We start from the raw sequence: 16,933 nt of genomic DNA, 5'->3' as shown, positions 1-16,933 counted from the left end.
CAGCTTTTAAAACCAACATCCATTCGAGATAACACGACAGTAAATTGTCCAAATATTGCATACATGGACAACCAGGTTGTGTTGACTAGAAGCCATCACAGATGAATCGCAGCATTTCAGCCTGAAAGTGCAGGTTCCTCTGCACTCTTTTTCTATAGTTTTGTTATGTATAAGGACACGTCGCAAGAAAAGTATAAAGGATTCAATTAAATGACGTTAAGCTAAAAAGACATAGTTAAAATTTGAGTCAACACCCTCAAACCCCTAGGATGTTAAACAGCTGCAGGGACAGAAGCCCGGGGCCTGGCGGCGCAGCTCCAGGGGGGTTTTCGGGGGGAGTGGTGTTCGGATGAACACAGAGATGAGGTGATCAGCGGCGTGTGGGTGACTTATATCAAGAAAACGAGATTAACCGAATTAGCGGCATATTGACCAGAGCCGAACTGGATGAGGCGTCTGGTGGAGCGTCGTACTGAGAGAGAGAGAGAGAGAGAGAGAGAGAGGGGGAGAGAGAGAGGGACCGCGGCGGGGTGGACAGATCAGCACATTTCGGGACCCTCCCTGGGTAACTTTTAGTGGCTGGCACCGAAATGATGATGCTGCCAAGTGATGCTGCTGCTGCTGCTGCTGCGACCGGTCCTGCAAGGTTCAAACCCGTTCCCTGCTGCGCTGGACTCAGCTTGAGCTGCAGCGACCCCCAGTGGTTAGAACCGGGACCGCTGACTGACTTGCTGTATCGTTTTCAAAGCAGAGTGATGACAAGGGAGGTGAGAAAATCAGACGCGGTCTGTGTGATTATATATAAAAGTGAAGCGGAAATGTGAGAAACACGCGAAACCTAGCACCAATGGAGGGGACGCCGTAGGCTTAATACTTTCATAAACGACCATCTAGGTTCATCTAATTCACTTTCTTTTAATCATCATTGTAGATGTGCAAATGTAGTCTGTCTGTCTGTTCCACAGGCCATGAAACAGGCAGTCGACAGCCATGAGCGTAACAAGGCAATTAGCTGCCTATTAACCTGGCCAGGACTGTGCTGTGTTTCTGTGTGTGTGCGTGCGTGCGTGCGTGCGTGTGTGTGTGTATAAATCGTTTAAGCGTGTGTAAGTGCACATGCAAGTGTATATGTAGGCGTGGGATGGTTGCTTGATTATCTGCGTGTGTGTGTGTGTGTATGTGTGTGTGTGTGTGTGTGTGTGTGTGCGTGCATGTGTGAGAAAACCAGGGGAGATGGAGACTAAATCAATGTGATTAATTCGCGTTAATTGCTGCCCCCACCACACCCACCCAGTGTCGGTGGCATCACTTTGCTGATCCACAGGGTTTTTTGGCGCCGCCTCCTCCGCCCAGTCGATGGAGTGACAGGTACAAACTCATACTGCAGCTATAAAAAAAACCAAATAAATACATTTTAAAAAGCCAACCTCGTCCGCCAGCCCCTCGGCCCTCAAACACCACCCACAGGACGAATAACGAAGAAATTAAAACATGATGTATCAGAGACAAACAGCAAGTGACACATTTTGTTATGAACGCTCCCTGTTGCATATTCAACGTACGCCCTCTGCGCAGGCTGCATCACCAAGCGGCGGGGCGGGCCTCGCAGGAATACTGATGCGGCGTCCGGCCCTCGGGTTAAAAGGATCCGCGTCACTCCCCTTCACAGGACGAACAGAGGTATCAAAAAATATATATATAAAGTCATAAAGAGGTTTCGGGGCAGGTAAGGTCCCCACCAAAGCAGGAAGACGATCGGGGAAGGGACCCTCTCGCCGCACCGAGAGTTAGGGTTTCGACCCACATCAGAACTGAATTTGGTCAACGCACACACCCACACGCACGCACGCACACACAGGCACACACACGCACACACGCACACATGCGAGCGCGCACACACACACACACACTCGCACACACTCGCACACACACACACACACACACACACACACACACACACACACACACACACACACACACACACACACACACACACACACACACACACACACACACACACACCAAATATATTGAGGGCAGAATTTAATCAGCCCACCCACTTCTGGCTACAGATCAATGCAAACAGAGGTTGACTGGTGCAGGCTGATCTATGTAAGGACGACTAATGGCCTGCCATCCATCACACATGGTGGCGTGCTATTGAAGTGTGTGTGTCTGTGTGTGTGTGTGTGTGTGTGTGTGTGTGTGTGTGTGTGTGTGTGCGCGCGTGTGTGTGTGGAATAAGTGTGTCTGTGTGTCTGTCTGTGTGCTCCCAATCCCTCCGTCTCATGTTTAGCCAAGTCAAACCGACTGCACCAGAGGTAAGACAGAAAGTAAAGTCGAGATGGCACCCGTCTCTGGCGCTCTGCATCCGAGCGGGGTAAATTATTTTAATTATCGCGGGGGGAAAAAAAGCAAAACTGCGGAGCTACAGGACACACAGGGCATAAACATAACAGCGTTTTTTGTTTTTTTTCCCGCTCAACTCAGCACATTTTGGTGCGAAAAGGGCAAAGCTCAAGTGCGCCCGCCGCCACACGCAGGCACACGGCTTCTCGCTGACTCCAGTAATCAAACCCCTCTGTTCCGGGATATTTATACATTATATATATATATATATATTTTTTTTTTTGGAGCATTCCCAGAAGGGGAGGAGGAGCGGAGGAGGGAGTGATTGTGTGTCAGACCTCGTTTGAAGCCAATCCATTTCCCACCCCCCCCCCCCATCCAGTCGATGCAGGGTCGGCGCTAGGATCAAACACAGAACATTATCCCGCTCGGTGACCTGCGAGGCTGCGAGGCTGCGAGCCTGGGATGGAGAGGTTTCCAGCGACGCCGCTGGCTCGTACGGCGGAAAATGTGTGTCATATTGTAGGAACATGTGCACACATTACAGTAGCTCATCTGCCAATGCAACACACACACACACGCACGCACGCACGCACGCACGCACACACACACACACACACACACACAAGATGTATGTGCAAGCACAGCCACAAATTTTCATTTTCACTGGTGACACTGCTCATAGACTGTAAGACATGCTTATAATAATAATGATAATAATAATAATAATAATAATAATAATAATAATAATAATAATAATAATAAATAAAATATTTTGACTTAAAGTTCCCTTACTGGCTGGAATTTTTTTTCCTTTTGCAGACTTACTATATCACATTTCTTAAACCTCTGTGTTGTTACTTCACATTTTGAGAAGAAGAATCAATTTGTGGAGTTAAAAAGTCCTTCTTAAAACTCTGAAAAGTCATTTTTCAACATCTGCAACGTCCTACTTTAGCTTCTGAATAGTCCCTCAACCTCCCAGAAGTCCTCCTTTGACCTCTGAGACGTCCTCCTGTACCTTCTGAAAAGGCTTCTTTTAGCCTCCACCTCCTTCATTTCAAACCTAATGCAATGGGATGGAACCCTGACTGGTTCCATCCCATTGCATTGGGATCATGTTTTTCACCTGGATTCACCTGTATTTAAGGGAAACAGCAGCTGGTGTTGATATGTTTGTCTCGGAAACTCTATGCAGATGTACGTTTGATATCCGTTCACATGAATACACAGAAGAAAAACAGCAGCAGCAGCAGCGGCAGCGGCAGCGGCAGCGGCAGCAGCAGCAGCAGCAGCAGCAGCAGCGTGTGCAACCACAGCCAAGACACTCCTGTACGCTTACACGCATAAAAATAAAACAACGTATTATATTACATTCACATAAACGTCTCAGAGGTCCTCTAGAAAGTTGTGCTGCACTCCACATCTCATTTCCCGAAGCAAGTCTGATTTGTGAGAGAATAGGACTGTATGTACTGTACGCTACGTAAATTATATATAAAAAAAAAGAAAATAAGTATTCATCCTCAGGATAATACTCTGAAATACTGTGAAGTTCTGTAAAAAGCTGATCCCATATCGAGAAAAAGACAAACTATTTATACATGGTCATTTTCCATGATCGTGCTGTGCAAATCCGAACCCGTGGACAGTACGGATTAAATCGCACGCAAAACATAAGCTCCACCCTAATGGTATGCTCCACCTTGTGTACCCCGCCACCCATACACATTCTTTCTCATGTGTCACAGACGGCAAAAATACAAATGGATTTGCATCGTGAGTATTTGCATCAGTGAAAATTATCAATTACTGATTATCAATTCATTAATTACAGATAGACAGATATAGCACCAGACACTCAGAATGCCCCCAGCTGGCTGGCAGACCTGGCACTAGCCTGTCAATGACCAGCAGGCCATTCTAGGCTGATGGATAGATACAGTAGACAGACAGACAGACAGACAGACAGACAGACAGACAGACAGACAGACAGACAGACAGACAGACAGACAGACAGACAGACAGACGGATGGAGAAATCCAGAGGAAAAGAGAAGGAGGAGAAGGAGGAGGAGGATGTGCAATGGGGATGGTGACTGATGGTTCCTGCACGGCTGACATTGCACTCCACAGGAACTGGGAGGCAGAGGGGAGGACGGCGGGATGGGAGGATGGGGGATGGGAGGATGGGGGATGGGAGGATGGGGGATGGGTGGTGGGCGGATTTGGTGGGTAGAGGATGGGAGGATGGCGGGCGGGGTTGGGATGGGGGTGGAGGGGGGGCGCCCGATTTAGAGAGAGCAGCTGTTCAGCATCTCGCTCCGAAACACATCAGCCAAGTCACTGTGGGCAGCGTGCCGAGGTGACTGCTCCACCCTCCACCCCCACCCTGATCCTCTTGTAGCGGGGAACTTTATGAGCCTCTTCATTTTAACATCCTCACACCTTCCACTCCAACAACCTTCTCAGCCGACTGTTTTGTTTACACACACACACGCACAGGCATACACACGCACGCACGCACACACACACACGCACACACGCACGCACGCACGCACGCACGCACACACACACACACACACGCAGACACACCATGGCTGGATTACAGTATCAATTGGCCCTCACGGGTAGGGGGCCAACCAGGGGCCCCCAGACGTCAGGGTCCACCTGAACAACAATTTCTAAAAGCTACAACCAGAGCCGACACTGAGCCAAATGAATGGTAGTAATCACAAATCCATGGGTCATAAAAAGGCTTCAACTTCTCCCAATAATAATAATAATAATAAAAATAATAATAATATTTTGTGGTTGTGGTTGACTGCCACATCATTTCTATCATACGCTTCTATCATACGAGTTCTTCTTTGGATGTAAATATACTTGAAATTACTATATATTACATATTGAGACGAGGGCCGTTAAGGGAAAACATGCACTTACGATCACATACACACAAGTTATTATAAATTCTGCTGTGGCGTTCCAGATGAAATCCTCACACTTAACACACGTGTTTTTCCACCACAACACAAAGATGTTGTTATTGTGCCGACAATAAAGACTTTGTTGAATCCCATAATACTGACATATTCATATTCCAGCTGCTGAAAACTGAGATATACGGTCTTTGTGGCATATACATTACAGCACTGGATGGCTGGCTGGCAGGCTGTTTGGATGGATGAATGGATGGCTGTTTGGATGGATGGCTGGATGGCTTGTTGGCTGTTTGTCTGGCTGGATGGATGGATGTTTGATTGGTTGGCTGTCTGACTGGCAGGCTGTTTGGATGGATGGATGGTTGTTTGGATGGCTGTTTGGATGGATGGATGGATGGATGGCTGGCTGACTGTTTGGATGGATGGTTGGATATATGGATTCATGGCTGTTTGGTGGGCTGGATGGATGGCTGGCTATTGGCTGGCTGTATGGATGGATGGATGGCTGGCTGGCTGGCTGTTTGGATGGATGGATGGATGGCTGTTTGGATGGATGGCTGGATGGCTTGTTGGCTGTTTGTCTGGCTGGATGGATGGATGTTTGATTGGTTGGCTGTCTGACTGGCAGGCTGTTTGGATGGATCGATGGTTGTTTGGATGGCTGTTTGGATGGATGGATGGATGGATGGCTGGCTGACTGTTTGGATGGATGGTTGGATATATGGATTCATGGCTGTTTGGTGGGCTGGATGGATGGCTGGCTATTGGCTGGCTGTATGGATGGATGGATGGCTGGCTGGCTGGCTGTTTGGATGGATGGATGGATGGCTGGATTCATCGCTGTTTGGGTGGATGGATGGATGGCTGTTTGGATGGCTGTTTGGATGGATGGATGGATGGCTGGCTTTTGGCTGGCTGTATGGATGGATGGATGGCTGGCTGGCTGGCTGTTTGGATGGATGGATGGATGGCTGGATTCATCGCTGTTTGGGTGGATGGATGGATGGCTGTTTGGATGGCTGTTTGGATGGATGGATGGATGGCTGGCTTTTGGCTGGCTGTATGGATGGATGGATGGCTGGCTGGCTGGCTGGCTGTTTGGATGGATGGATGGATGGCTGGATTCATCGCTGTTTGGGTGGATGGATGGATGGCTGTTTGGATGGATGGATGGCTGTTTGGATGGTTGTTTGGATTGATGGATGGATGGATGGATAGATGGATTCATGGCTGTTTGGTGGGCTGGATAGATGGCTGGCTGCTTGGATGGATCGATGGCTGGCTGTTTGGATGGATGACTGGATGGATGGATTCATGGCTGTTTGGCTGGCTGTTTGGATGGATTGATGGATAGATGGATTCATGGCTGTTTGGTGGGCTGGCTGTTTGGATGGATGAATGGATGGCTGTTTCCCTGGATGGATGGATGGATCGCTGTTAGGCTGGATGGATGGATGGCTGGCAGCCATGAATCCATCCATCCAGTCATCCATCCAAACAGACAGCCTTCTATCCAGCCCACCAAACAGCCATGAATCCATCTATCCATCCATCCAAACAGCCATCCAAACAGCCAGCCATCCATCCATCCAAACAGCAAGGAATCCAGCCAGCCATCCATCCATCCATCCAAACAGCCAGCCAGCCAGCCATCCATCCATCCATCCATACAGCCAGCCAATAGCCAGCCATCCATCCCGCCCACCAACCGCCATGAATCCATATCTCCATCCATCCATCCAAACAGCCATCCAAACAACCATCCATCCATCCAAACAGCCTGCCAGTCAGACAGCCAACCAATCAAACATCCATCCATCCAGCCAGACAAACAGCCAACAAGCCATCCATCCAAACAGCAAGGAATCCAGCCATCCATCCATCCATCCATCCAAACAGCCATCCAAACAACCATCTATCCATCCATCCATCGATACAAATAGCCAGCCAGTCAGACAGCCAACCAATCGAACATCCATCCATCCAGCCAGACAAACAGCCAACAAGCCATCCATCCAAACAGCAAGGAATCCAGCCATCCATCCATCCATCCAAACAGCCAGCCAGCCAGCCATCCATCCATCCATCCATCCATACAGCCAGCCAATAGCCAGCCATCCATCCCGCCCACCAACCGCCATGAATCCATATCTCCAGCCATCCATCGAAACAGTCAGCCAGCCGTCCATCCATCCAAACAGCCATCCAAACAACCATCTATCCATCCATCCATCGATACAAATAGCCAGCCAGTCAGACAGCCAACCAATCGAACATCCATCCATCCAGCCAGACAAACAGCCAACAAGCCATCCAGCCATCCATCCAGCCATCCATCCAAACAGCCATCCAGCCATCCATCCAAACAGCCAGCCAGTCAGCCATCAAGAGCCCCTGAAACAATGACAGCACTCTGCTGAGTGGAATCTCAATACACCGCTCAAGGTGACACAGGCACCACACGCCCACCCTCTGTGGACTGTGTGCTATTGTATTTCTCTCCAATGGCTCTAAACTACTGATACTGATAGTGAACAAATAAAAAACAACATCAATTACAAAGAAAAGCGGTAAACAGCGTGTATGGCTATTCTGCTCAAATAAATCCATTATTTCATTCGTTTCAGTCGATCAGAACAGGGCAAACTTTGGAGAAAACGAGGTGGCTTAGAGGAAGGAAGATGGTAAACATTTTTAAACATGGAGAAGATGCAACTCTGGGATTTGTAGCGTCACCCACCCCACGCAGACTATTTTATGGGCTTTTAGAGAGAACTTGATTGTACCATTGAAAACTGTTATAAACTGGTCACACATTTATATTCGGATAATAGTAGGCAACTTCAACAAAAACAATAAGAAACATTTTATCCCCCAGCTTCTGGCTGATCTCCCACTTCATGTCAACGTTGAGACATTAACTGGATCAATTGCTGGGGTACCGACCCGATCTCCATTGGTCCTGAGTTCACGATTTCGCACAGCAATCAATACATCCAACGCACTGGAATTACACACAGATAACGACGTCTGCATCCCAGAAACATAACAAAACACTCACCATTACAGTCAAGGCCAAGAGGCCGCAGTACTGGAATCTTTATCCAATGCTCTTGCGCCCTCTAGTGGTGTGCAGTGGTGATGACGGTACAATGAAGTGGCAGCATCCCAGCATCCTGAATGAACATCCATCCCATTGCACTCCGACTGTGTCATTTTGGGACAGGAGGCTCGGCTGAGTTATTGCCTGGCATGTAATTTGCTCTGTGGTCGCGTGGTGGGGAATAAATGACGAGGGAAATATTAAGTGGGTTTTCAGCGTCGCGTGTGGAACGACTCACACAGATGCATTGAGCTATAGAAACAGGAGCTTTGATGGGTTTCTTATGAGCTGTGAGGTGCCGGCTCCTCCTCTCCGGCAGTAAAACTACTAGTTCTATTATCCTATTTCATCCTATACTTGTCAGAATGACCCGCGCCATTAACTGGGAGATTAAAGAGCCATTACAGCATGTGTGATGGGAACATGGAAGGAAGATATAATAGTTCTGTACCTGCTTTTCCGCCCCCTTGCTCGGTACTGCCTCAATTGAAGTCTTAATAAAAATATTGGGTCGAGACCAAAACGTGCAATTCCCTCCTGCTCTGCAGCCTCAAGGCCTCTTTATTGTTTTGGATTAATGAGAACGTTTACACCCACAAGTGCATTTTCGTTGTATTTGTATGTGCATTTATCTTATTAAACGAACTACTTGTTTTTATTTAACTATACATTTCAAAATGAAGAGGAACATTATTAGGATGAGAATCTTTTCTGAAATATGCTTCCTATTAACAATTAAGTAAATTGTGCTACGCTGTTAATATTACCTTATTAGTAAAACAGGACAAATGTATTGTGAACCAATGTTCCTAACGTCAGTTTACTTTGTTTAGAAATAATCATATAGAGCTTGTAATGGATCACCTCTTCATTAAAAGGGAGAATCACGAAAAAATATTTTTTGCACAATTGAACGAGTAAAAAGTATTATTCATAATTGAGGCACAGTGTATTGAAAAAAATATATCAATAATCCGAAATATAATTTCTGTCTTGCAAATGTATTCTCCTGTCATCTTGATTGCAGCCGGTCGGTCGGTACAACTGGTCGTCATCTGGAAACCAGAGGGTTGCTGGTTCAATAACCTCGTGAGCCCTTGGCAAGACACCCGACATTTATTGTGAAGGGATTTGAGTGACCACACCGGACAGAAATATATATGTGTGTTTATATATATGTATAATATATATACTGTATATACAGTATATGTAGTGTAGAGGTATATGTAAATTGATGATGGAGAGGCGCCTTCTGTTTAAAATGATCAAAGAGAGGACAGCTACAGCTAAATGACCTTACCATCCTTCAATGCAAAACATTAAACAAAATTAAATAGAGAAACTTCCACGTCTGTGGATATAAACGTGAGTGGAGTAACATTAAGTAGTAGTAAGTTACATTAAAGTCAACACAAACTGTCACTTCAGTGATGTGTTAAGAAAGCACAACACTAGTGTTCTAGTGCAGAGGGTTCCCAATCATCAGCCCTCGGACCGGTGCCTTACAGGATCAGAGTGATCCTGGGCCCAATTACCGAGACCCGAGACCGGTGTGGCCGCTTAAACCACACCACCCCTGTGCATTTTTTGTTTTTGCAAAGCCCAATAATTATTTATGATCCACCATTAACGATACACGTGCGTCTTGCCCACCCAATCAACAGATGGGAAACTTTGTCAGTGACTGAGAAAGTGTTCCCATTACGCACGGTTAAACACAGGCCCTTTTTGTTTCATTCAATTGGAAATTAGAAAACAGAGTAAAATAAATAAATCCACGATAAAAACACTGTTTTTATTTGCTTTGTTAGGAAAAAAAGGTGGCTGTGATCTGAGCTGCGGATCACGTCCTCCGCTGCAGCGCTGCTCAGCATAATGGCACGGTCCTCTTTAGGGGTGTCGGAAACGCAAGATTCTTCCAGGCATGAATATGTGAAATAAATTGTAATGTTTGCAATTACAGGTAAGAAGGATATATACAGTAAATGTTTCGACATTTTTTTTTTACTTCTTTTGGGGGGGTCCAAGTCTCAATTAGGGGGGTCAGACCCCCACAATCCCACCCATAATTTAACTATGATCTGCGCTCCTCTGTGCAAACACAGCGATCTGATTCTATTTTAGATGTATTTATTTTCACCCATTTTCAAGTCAAATGGAGCTGACCTCATCTTAATGTGACGTTAGGGTCATGATAAGTTATAATGAATTTAAAAAAAAAACATTATACACCACTTCAGATATGTGTTTCCTTTTTTTTTTTTTTATTATTAAAAAACAATCAACATCTAAACCGTTAGCGAAAGGACTCAAGCAGACTGGGAGGAAGAAGCCACATTTCAGAGTGAATCAGCAGAAGTTTGGCCAGTGCATTGTGACGGCCTGAAATCCTAAATATTAAATAAAATCAATATTTGAACGTGTGGATCTCACGAGTGACAAAGCCACGGTTACACACACAGGAAAACTACTGAAACATCGCTGCTGCTGCTGCTGCTGCTGCTGCTGCTGCTGCTGCTGCTGCTGCTTTTTTGGGGACATTTTGTCCATTAATCTGATCAATATATTACCTTTATGACCAAACCCATTATACAAAAAAATGAATAAAAAATACAATAAAAATATCATTAAGACAAGTGATGCTTATTATAGGATCAATGATGAAATAAAGCCCAAAAATGTTGTAAAAAATAAAATAAAGATTTTTTTTTGTTCATGTTTTATGGGACAGATCAGCTTTACCAACATTGATAATAGCGCTAGAAGAATTAATTTACATTTACGCTTTATTTTACAATGCAGAAGCAGGTGCATACGATGCTACTGTGTTTGAGAATTTATTTTGTACCAGTAGCATATTTAAATACACAGTTAGAAACCTTTGTTGTTTCTGATGTTATTCCACTTGGTTGTATTTCTAAAGCACAGACTCATCACTAATCCCTTCATGAAAAGTAATCTGCAACAAAATAAAATTATAATAATTAAAACAAATTCCAATTCACCAATTGTGGGCTCATACTGAATCACAATGCTTGAAATGCGTGGACACCACAACAGGCGTGGAAATGGTGAAAAACAACCATTGACGCCATTGAACTGATACGGTACTGAACTGATACAGGATTTTTGTTTTTTCCATATTTGGATACAATAGTGGATTTATGGTGCATTCTTGTGTGTGGTCTGATGGGATCTATCTATTATCTGTTGAGAAAGAAGGCGTGGAAGTTGTAAAGGTGATGGATATTTCATATTTTCGCAGGTGTCTGTGTGGTTTTGTGTTTTTAATGCACATTCAAGCCGGTTTTACACTGAATCCGAAAACGCATCCGACAGCGGTACCCTTCCCCCTCGTGGCCGTTGGATAACCCGTGTCAAGGCTTCCCTGGTGGATCCAACACTGTATCTCTTCTTGCAACTTCCTTTTTCACAACAACAAACAGCAGTTTGTTACAGTCGTTCGGTGGATTCGGTGTAAATCTGACTTGAGGATAAATCGCTGTTCCGTCCATTTAAGGTTCTTCAATCGCCCCATCGGTGGAGTCTCTCGAAAAGAAAAAAACTGAAATCGAGAAATTAATATTGGTGATGATGATAATGGGGATAATGCGTAAAACCCAAACACCATTAACCACTGTTGGGTTTTTTTCCCGGCTCGTCGTGACGGAGTGAGACCGTGACCGTTTTCACCCTTCTGCTTCCTCAGCAAGATGAAATTAAAAATCGAAAAAAGATTTACATTTTTAACATTGTTAACCAAAAACAGGCAATCGTGATTTCAAAATAACTCGACTTTAATAAAAAAATAAAAATAAATAAAAAAAACCCCCAAACAAACAAACAAAAAAACAAACAAACATTAAAATAAAAATCTGAAATCCTTCCGCCCTGTGTGTGGTTGGACCCTCCCGGTTGGTTTTGGCAGTGCTCTAACATTTATGCTTCATGGCGAGCTGCGGAGAGGGGGCGAGAGAGAAAGAGAGAAGCGGAGAAATGACACACTGCAGACTTCATTCATTAGAGTTTATCTGCCACTCGCACTAAGAGAACAACGAGAAAATTAAGATTATAGTCCTTCCATTTGAGGAAGGGGGGGAAAAAACAAAGAAAGCAAAGTAGCAGGCAGCTGGGGGCCCGACGTTTTAATTGAGACGGTGATTCAGCAATGTGTGGGAGTTCATTCATCACAATAACAATAGGCTCAGGTGGGGGCTCGTGAAGGGAGACAGACAATCACATGTTTTGTTGCGCACACACATGCGCGCGCACGCGCACACACACGCACACACACACACACACACACACACACACACACACACAATATTTGTTGCTCATGGTTTTATGTTTTGTTAGACTAATCATATTATTCAATATATTTTTATATTATATTATTTAAAAATATATAATTTATTGTATTATTATTATTATTATTATTATTATAATATTCACTGCACAGTACATGTATGAGTGCTTGTGACAAAAAAAAAAGGTCACCGATCTACCAGGTGGGGGCAGAAGAGCAGCACAGACAGACTAAAGTGTTTTCTGAGTTTTAAATCTCAGCAAAGCATCAAATGTGTCGCGCTGCACAGATGAGTCAGTGACTCAAACTGCAAAAAAAATATATATATATATATATTTTGCAAATAAATAAATAAAATTGTTTTGAAGACCCGGGACTTTCATTATTATTATTATGATTATTATTATTATTATTTTCAGATCAGTCAAAGAAATAAAATAAGGCAGTGAGTGCAAAATCCTTGAACAAAGAGTCAAAGTGTCGAAATAAAAGTTTCTGCAGAGAGAAGGTAGACTAGTTTCCACTCATCGGTGAAAGGTGGAATGCCTAACCCAAAAAGAAATGGAAGCCAATGCTAAGTAATTAAATGACCGATAATATGAATGTGAGATGGGGGACAGCAGAAGGAAAATCCTGACGATGAGGGATTATTTGTGGGACGTTTACAGTCATTCTCTGCATTCATTTTAAGTTAATTCAATTTTCTTTTAATCTGATCACAGCAGGGAACTCATCTGTGATTTTCAATTAAGCCAAAATCATTGGCTTACAACGGACATTTCAACACGGAGGCCGAATAGCTTTATGTCCAGCGAGCAGGGAGGGCGGAATTACTGCTAATACTGAGGGATCTCTGTGTTGGAAATGCTATTATCATATAATTATACATTAAATAACAATGATCGAAATCAGGTGCACCTGCTTCAATCTGAGCCCGGAAGGCCCCGACCCCCCGTCCCTCCCGCCCACTCTTTTCCTGTTTTTTTTACTGGTTCCTCTGTGTGAACAAAAAAAAAAAAAAAAAAGTAATCTTATTATATTTAAATGATTATTAAAATGATGCTAATAGGATCATTTAACGGCGTGCAATTAGTCTTAGAGGCGTAGAAACGATGGGGATGGATGGAGGGAATTGGAAAAACCACCATGGTGGAAAACTATGAACGAGAGGATGGAGACAGAGAATAATTATCTGCACCAAGCATGCAGGGCCACCGCTGGCACACATCAAACATTGTAACATACATATTCTTAAAAAATATATCAGAATTCAAATGTGCTCCACTTTTTTTTTTAAACTGCTCTTTGTCGAGTTCATACCGGATTGGGAGATAGGTAAAGGGATGATGTGCAGCAGGCCGGCCATTATCGTAACCTCCTCACTGAATCACTCTGAAGGGGATTATTTTGCAATAATGATGGCTAGATGACTGGGTCTGAGCATCTCCAAAAGCATCAGGTCTTGTGGGATGTTCCCGGTATGCAGTGCTTAGTAACTACCAAAAGTGGTCCAAGGAAGGACAACCGGTGGCGTGGGGAGTGAAGTGTAGCCCCTCTGGTCCGATCTCACAGAAGAACTACTGTAGCACCAAATTGGTGAAAAAGTTAATGCTGCTATGATAGAAAGGTGTCAGAAACACACAGTGCATCACAGCTTGCTGCGTATGGGGCTGCGTAGCCACAGACCAGTCAGAGTGTCCATGCTGACCCCTGTCCCCTCCCCAAAGTGCCTACAATGGGCACGTGAGCATCAGAACTGGACCGTGGAGCAACGGAAGAAGGTGGCCTGGTCGGATGAATCACGTTTTGTTCTCCGTCATGTGGATGGGCGGGTGCGTGTGCTTTGTTTGACCCGGGGAAGAGATGGCACCAGGATGCATTGTGGGAAGAAGGCAAGCCAGCGGAGGCGGTGTGATACTCTGGGCAATGTTCTGCTGGAAACCTTGGGTCCTGGCGTTCATGTAGTTACTTTGACACATACCACCTGCCTCAACATTATTGCAGACCAAGTAGACCACCTCATGGCAACGGTGTTGCCTGATGGCAGTGGCCTATTTCAGCCGGATAATGTGCCCTGCCACACTTCAAAAAATAATACAGGAATGGTTTGAAGAACATGAAAAAGAGTTCAAGGTGTTGACCTGGCCTCCAAATTCCACAGATCTCAATGGAGTATCTGTGGGATGAGCTGGAACAACAAGCCCGATCCATGGGGGCCCCAGCTCACAACTTCCAGGACTCAAAGGATCTGCTGCTAACCTCTTGGCGCCAGATACCACAGGACACCTTGAGAATCTTGTGGAGTCCATGCCTCCACGGATCAGAGCTTTTTGGTGGCACGAGGGGCTACACATTAGGCAGGAGGTTTTAATGTTGTGGCTGATCAGTGTATATATATATTCATTCATCTCGTCTTCCATTGTAGTTCATACGTGGGGTCACAAGATGGCACCACTGGCCAAAGACAAACCTATTTACTGTTATTTATGTTAAATTTAACATTTACTTGTTACTACATTTATTTGTTGGGGATTTTTATACCGACGTCCACATTCATCTGCTGTAGTTTCGGTATTACGCCACAGGATGACTACCATTGGCATCAGCATGTAGGCGGTGTTCACTGATGGATGTGAATGCAGGCAGGGAGAAGCCATTATTCAATGGAGTATCCCACGTCGGCCTCAGCGTGATGATATTTTAATAACGCAGGGTCCTCCGTCCTCACCTTGTGCGCTGTGACGGAGAACTGCTCGGCGCTGTTCATCATGTCGGCCGTCCGCTCCTCCGCCCGACCCAGCCGCTCGCCGCGCTCGTTCAAGGCCTGGCTGGCCTTCTGCACGGCGCTGGTCACGCTGTCTGCGGCCGAGTGCAGGATGCTGTTCCCTGGGCGGAGAGGTCAGGAGGGCGGAGGGGGAGGCGAGAGGAGGGAATCAAATAAATGACAGGAAAAATATATATCTCTAAGTACAATACTGGTCCAGCAAGTGAGAACTTTTGGAAAAATTCAGCTATTTGAATAAGTGGGATAGGTGGAGGTTCAATCACTGAGCCAAAAAACACAATTTGATTATATTAAGGACTACATGGAGAGCCGGGTAATTGCTTTTTCCCTCAAAAATGATTTTCTTTTCTTTTTTTTTTTTGTTCCCTGAGTGGAAAAACCAAATGAAATTAACCTCTTTCAAACTCTAATGTACACTACCTTATCACACAGTTATTTAATGGTTTTATATAAGGTGGCAACTGGGAAGGGCCGTGTACTGGGGAGAGAAAGTGTTCATCAAAGGGTCATTTCACCCATTTCACTCCACCCACTGTGCAATTTCCCAAAAAGGCTAGAAATGGGTGCGCAGTGGGCGCGGCTTTACAGTCCCGGCCACATTTTATTTATTTTTTGACGTAAAGAGCCACTTAAACATTAATACTATGACCGGGATCGATGTTTCATTAGAGAACAGTCATATATTAGCGGTTTACAGCTCAAGAATTACCTCTAAAGCAATGCGGATTTCAATGAAGGCAGATTAAAATGTGAAGGAAGGAAAATCTGCATCCGTTCCTTCATATTGTTGTTTTCAGTTTGCTGAGCTATATCATTTTCCTTTTTAATAGATAAAAATTTTACAATTTACAAATAATTTAACAAATTCAGATATTTAATATTTTATCATTATTATCATCATCATTACTAATATTGTTATATAATTATATGAAATATATTACAAGTAATCAAAATCATTTTAACATTTATTATTATTCATGATAATAATAAATAAATTATATGAATAATTATTAAAAAAATATATATATTTTATATCATTCCCATGATCGTAATCTTGAAATGTTATCCTGAAACCGTTCCTTCTGTTTATCTCAATTCTGTGCTTCCAGCTCCATGGTATCTGTCATTGTAATAACAGAGTACTAACAGAGTACTAACAGAGTATTAACAGAGTACTAACAGTGAAATAACAGTGAAATAACATTTTAATAACAGTGGAATAACAGTGAAATAACAGGGAAATAACAGTGAAATACTATAACAGAGTACTAACAGAGTACTAACAGTGAAATAACAGTGAAATAACAGTGAAATACTGTAATGAGTACTAACAGAGTACTGACAGTGAAATACTGTAACAGGGTACTAATAGACTACTAACAGTGTAGTAACAGTGTAATAACAGTGAAATACTGTAACAGCATACTATCAGAGTACTAACAGTGT

At 44.1% G+C, this 16,933-nt stretch overlaps 1 protein-coding gene across 3 annotated transcripts in view; it reads right to left on the bottom strand.

The window, feature by feature from the left end:
- Window positions 1-10,327: 10,327 nt before the first annotated feature.
- stxbp6 (syntaxin binding protein 6 (amisyn)) overlaps window positions 10,328-16,933 on the bottom strand; it is a 74,357-nt gene continuing 67,751 nt past the window's right edge. For 2 of the 3 annotated variants that reach the window (XM_080012945.1, XM_080012947.1), the window contains 2 exons: window positions 15,431-15,588; window positions 10,328-11,961 (listed from right to left, as the gene is read on the bottom strand). In XM_080012945.1, coding sequence (XP_079869071.1) covers window positions 11,827-11,961; window positions 15,431-15,588 — 293 coding nt within the window. In that variant the 3' untranslated portion in view covers window positions 10,328-11,826. Of the gene's footprint in view, window positions 12,353-15,430; window positions 15,589-16,933 lie in introns of all 3 variants that reach the window. The other variant, XM_080012946.1, reaches the window with a different exon arrangement.

The sequence above is a fragment of the Zeus faber genome (genome assembly GCF_960531495.2).
Source record: "Zeus faber genome assembly, chromosome: 13".
Taxonomy (NCBI): domain Eukaryota; kingdom Metazoa; phylum Chordata; class Actinopteri; order Zeiformes; family Zeidae; genus Zeus; species Zeus faber.
Note: the sequence above shows the minus strand (reverse complement) of the source record. Positions and strands in the feature narration are given on the sequence as shown.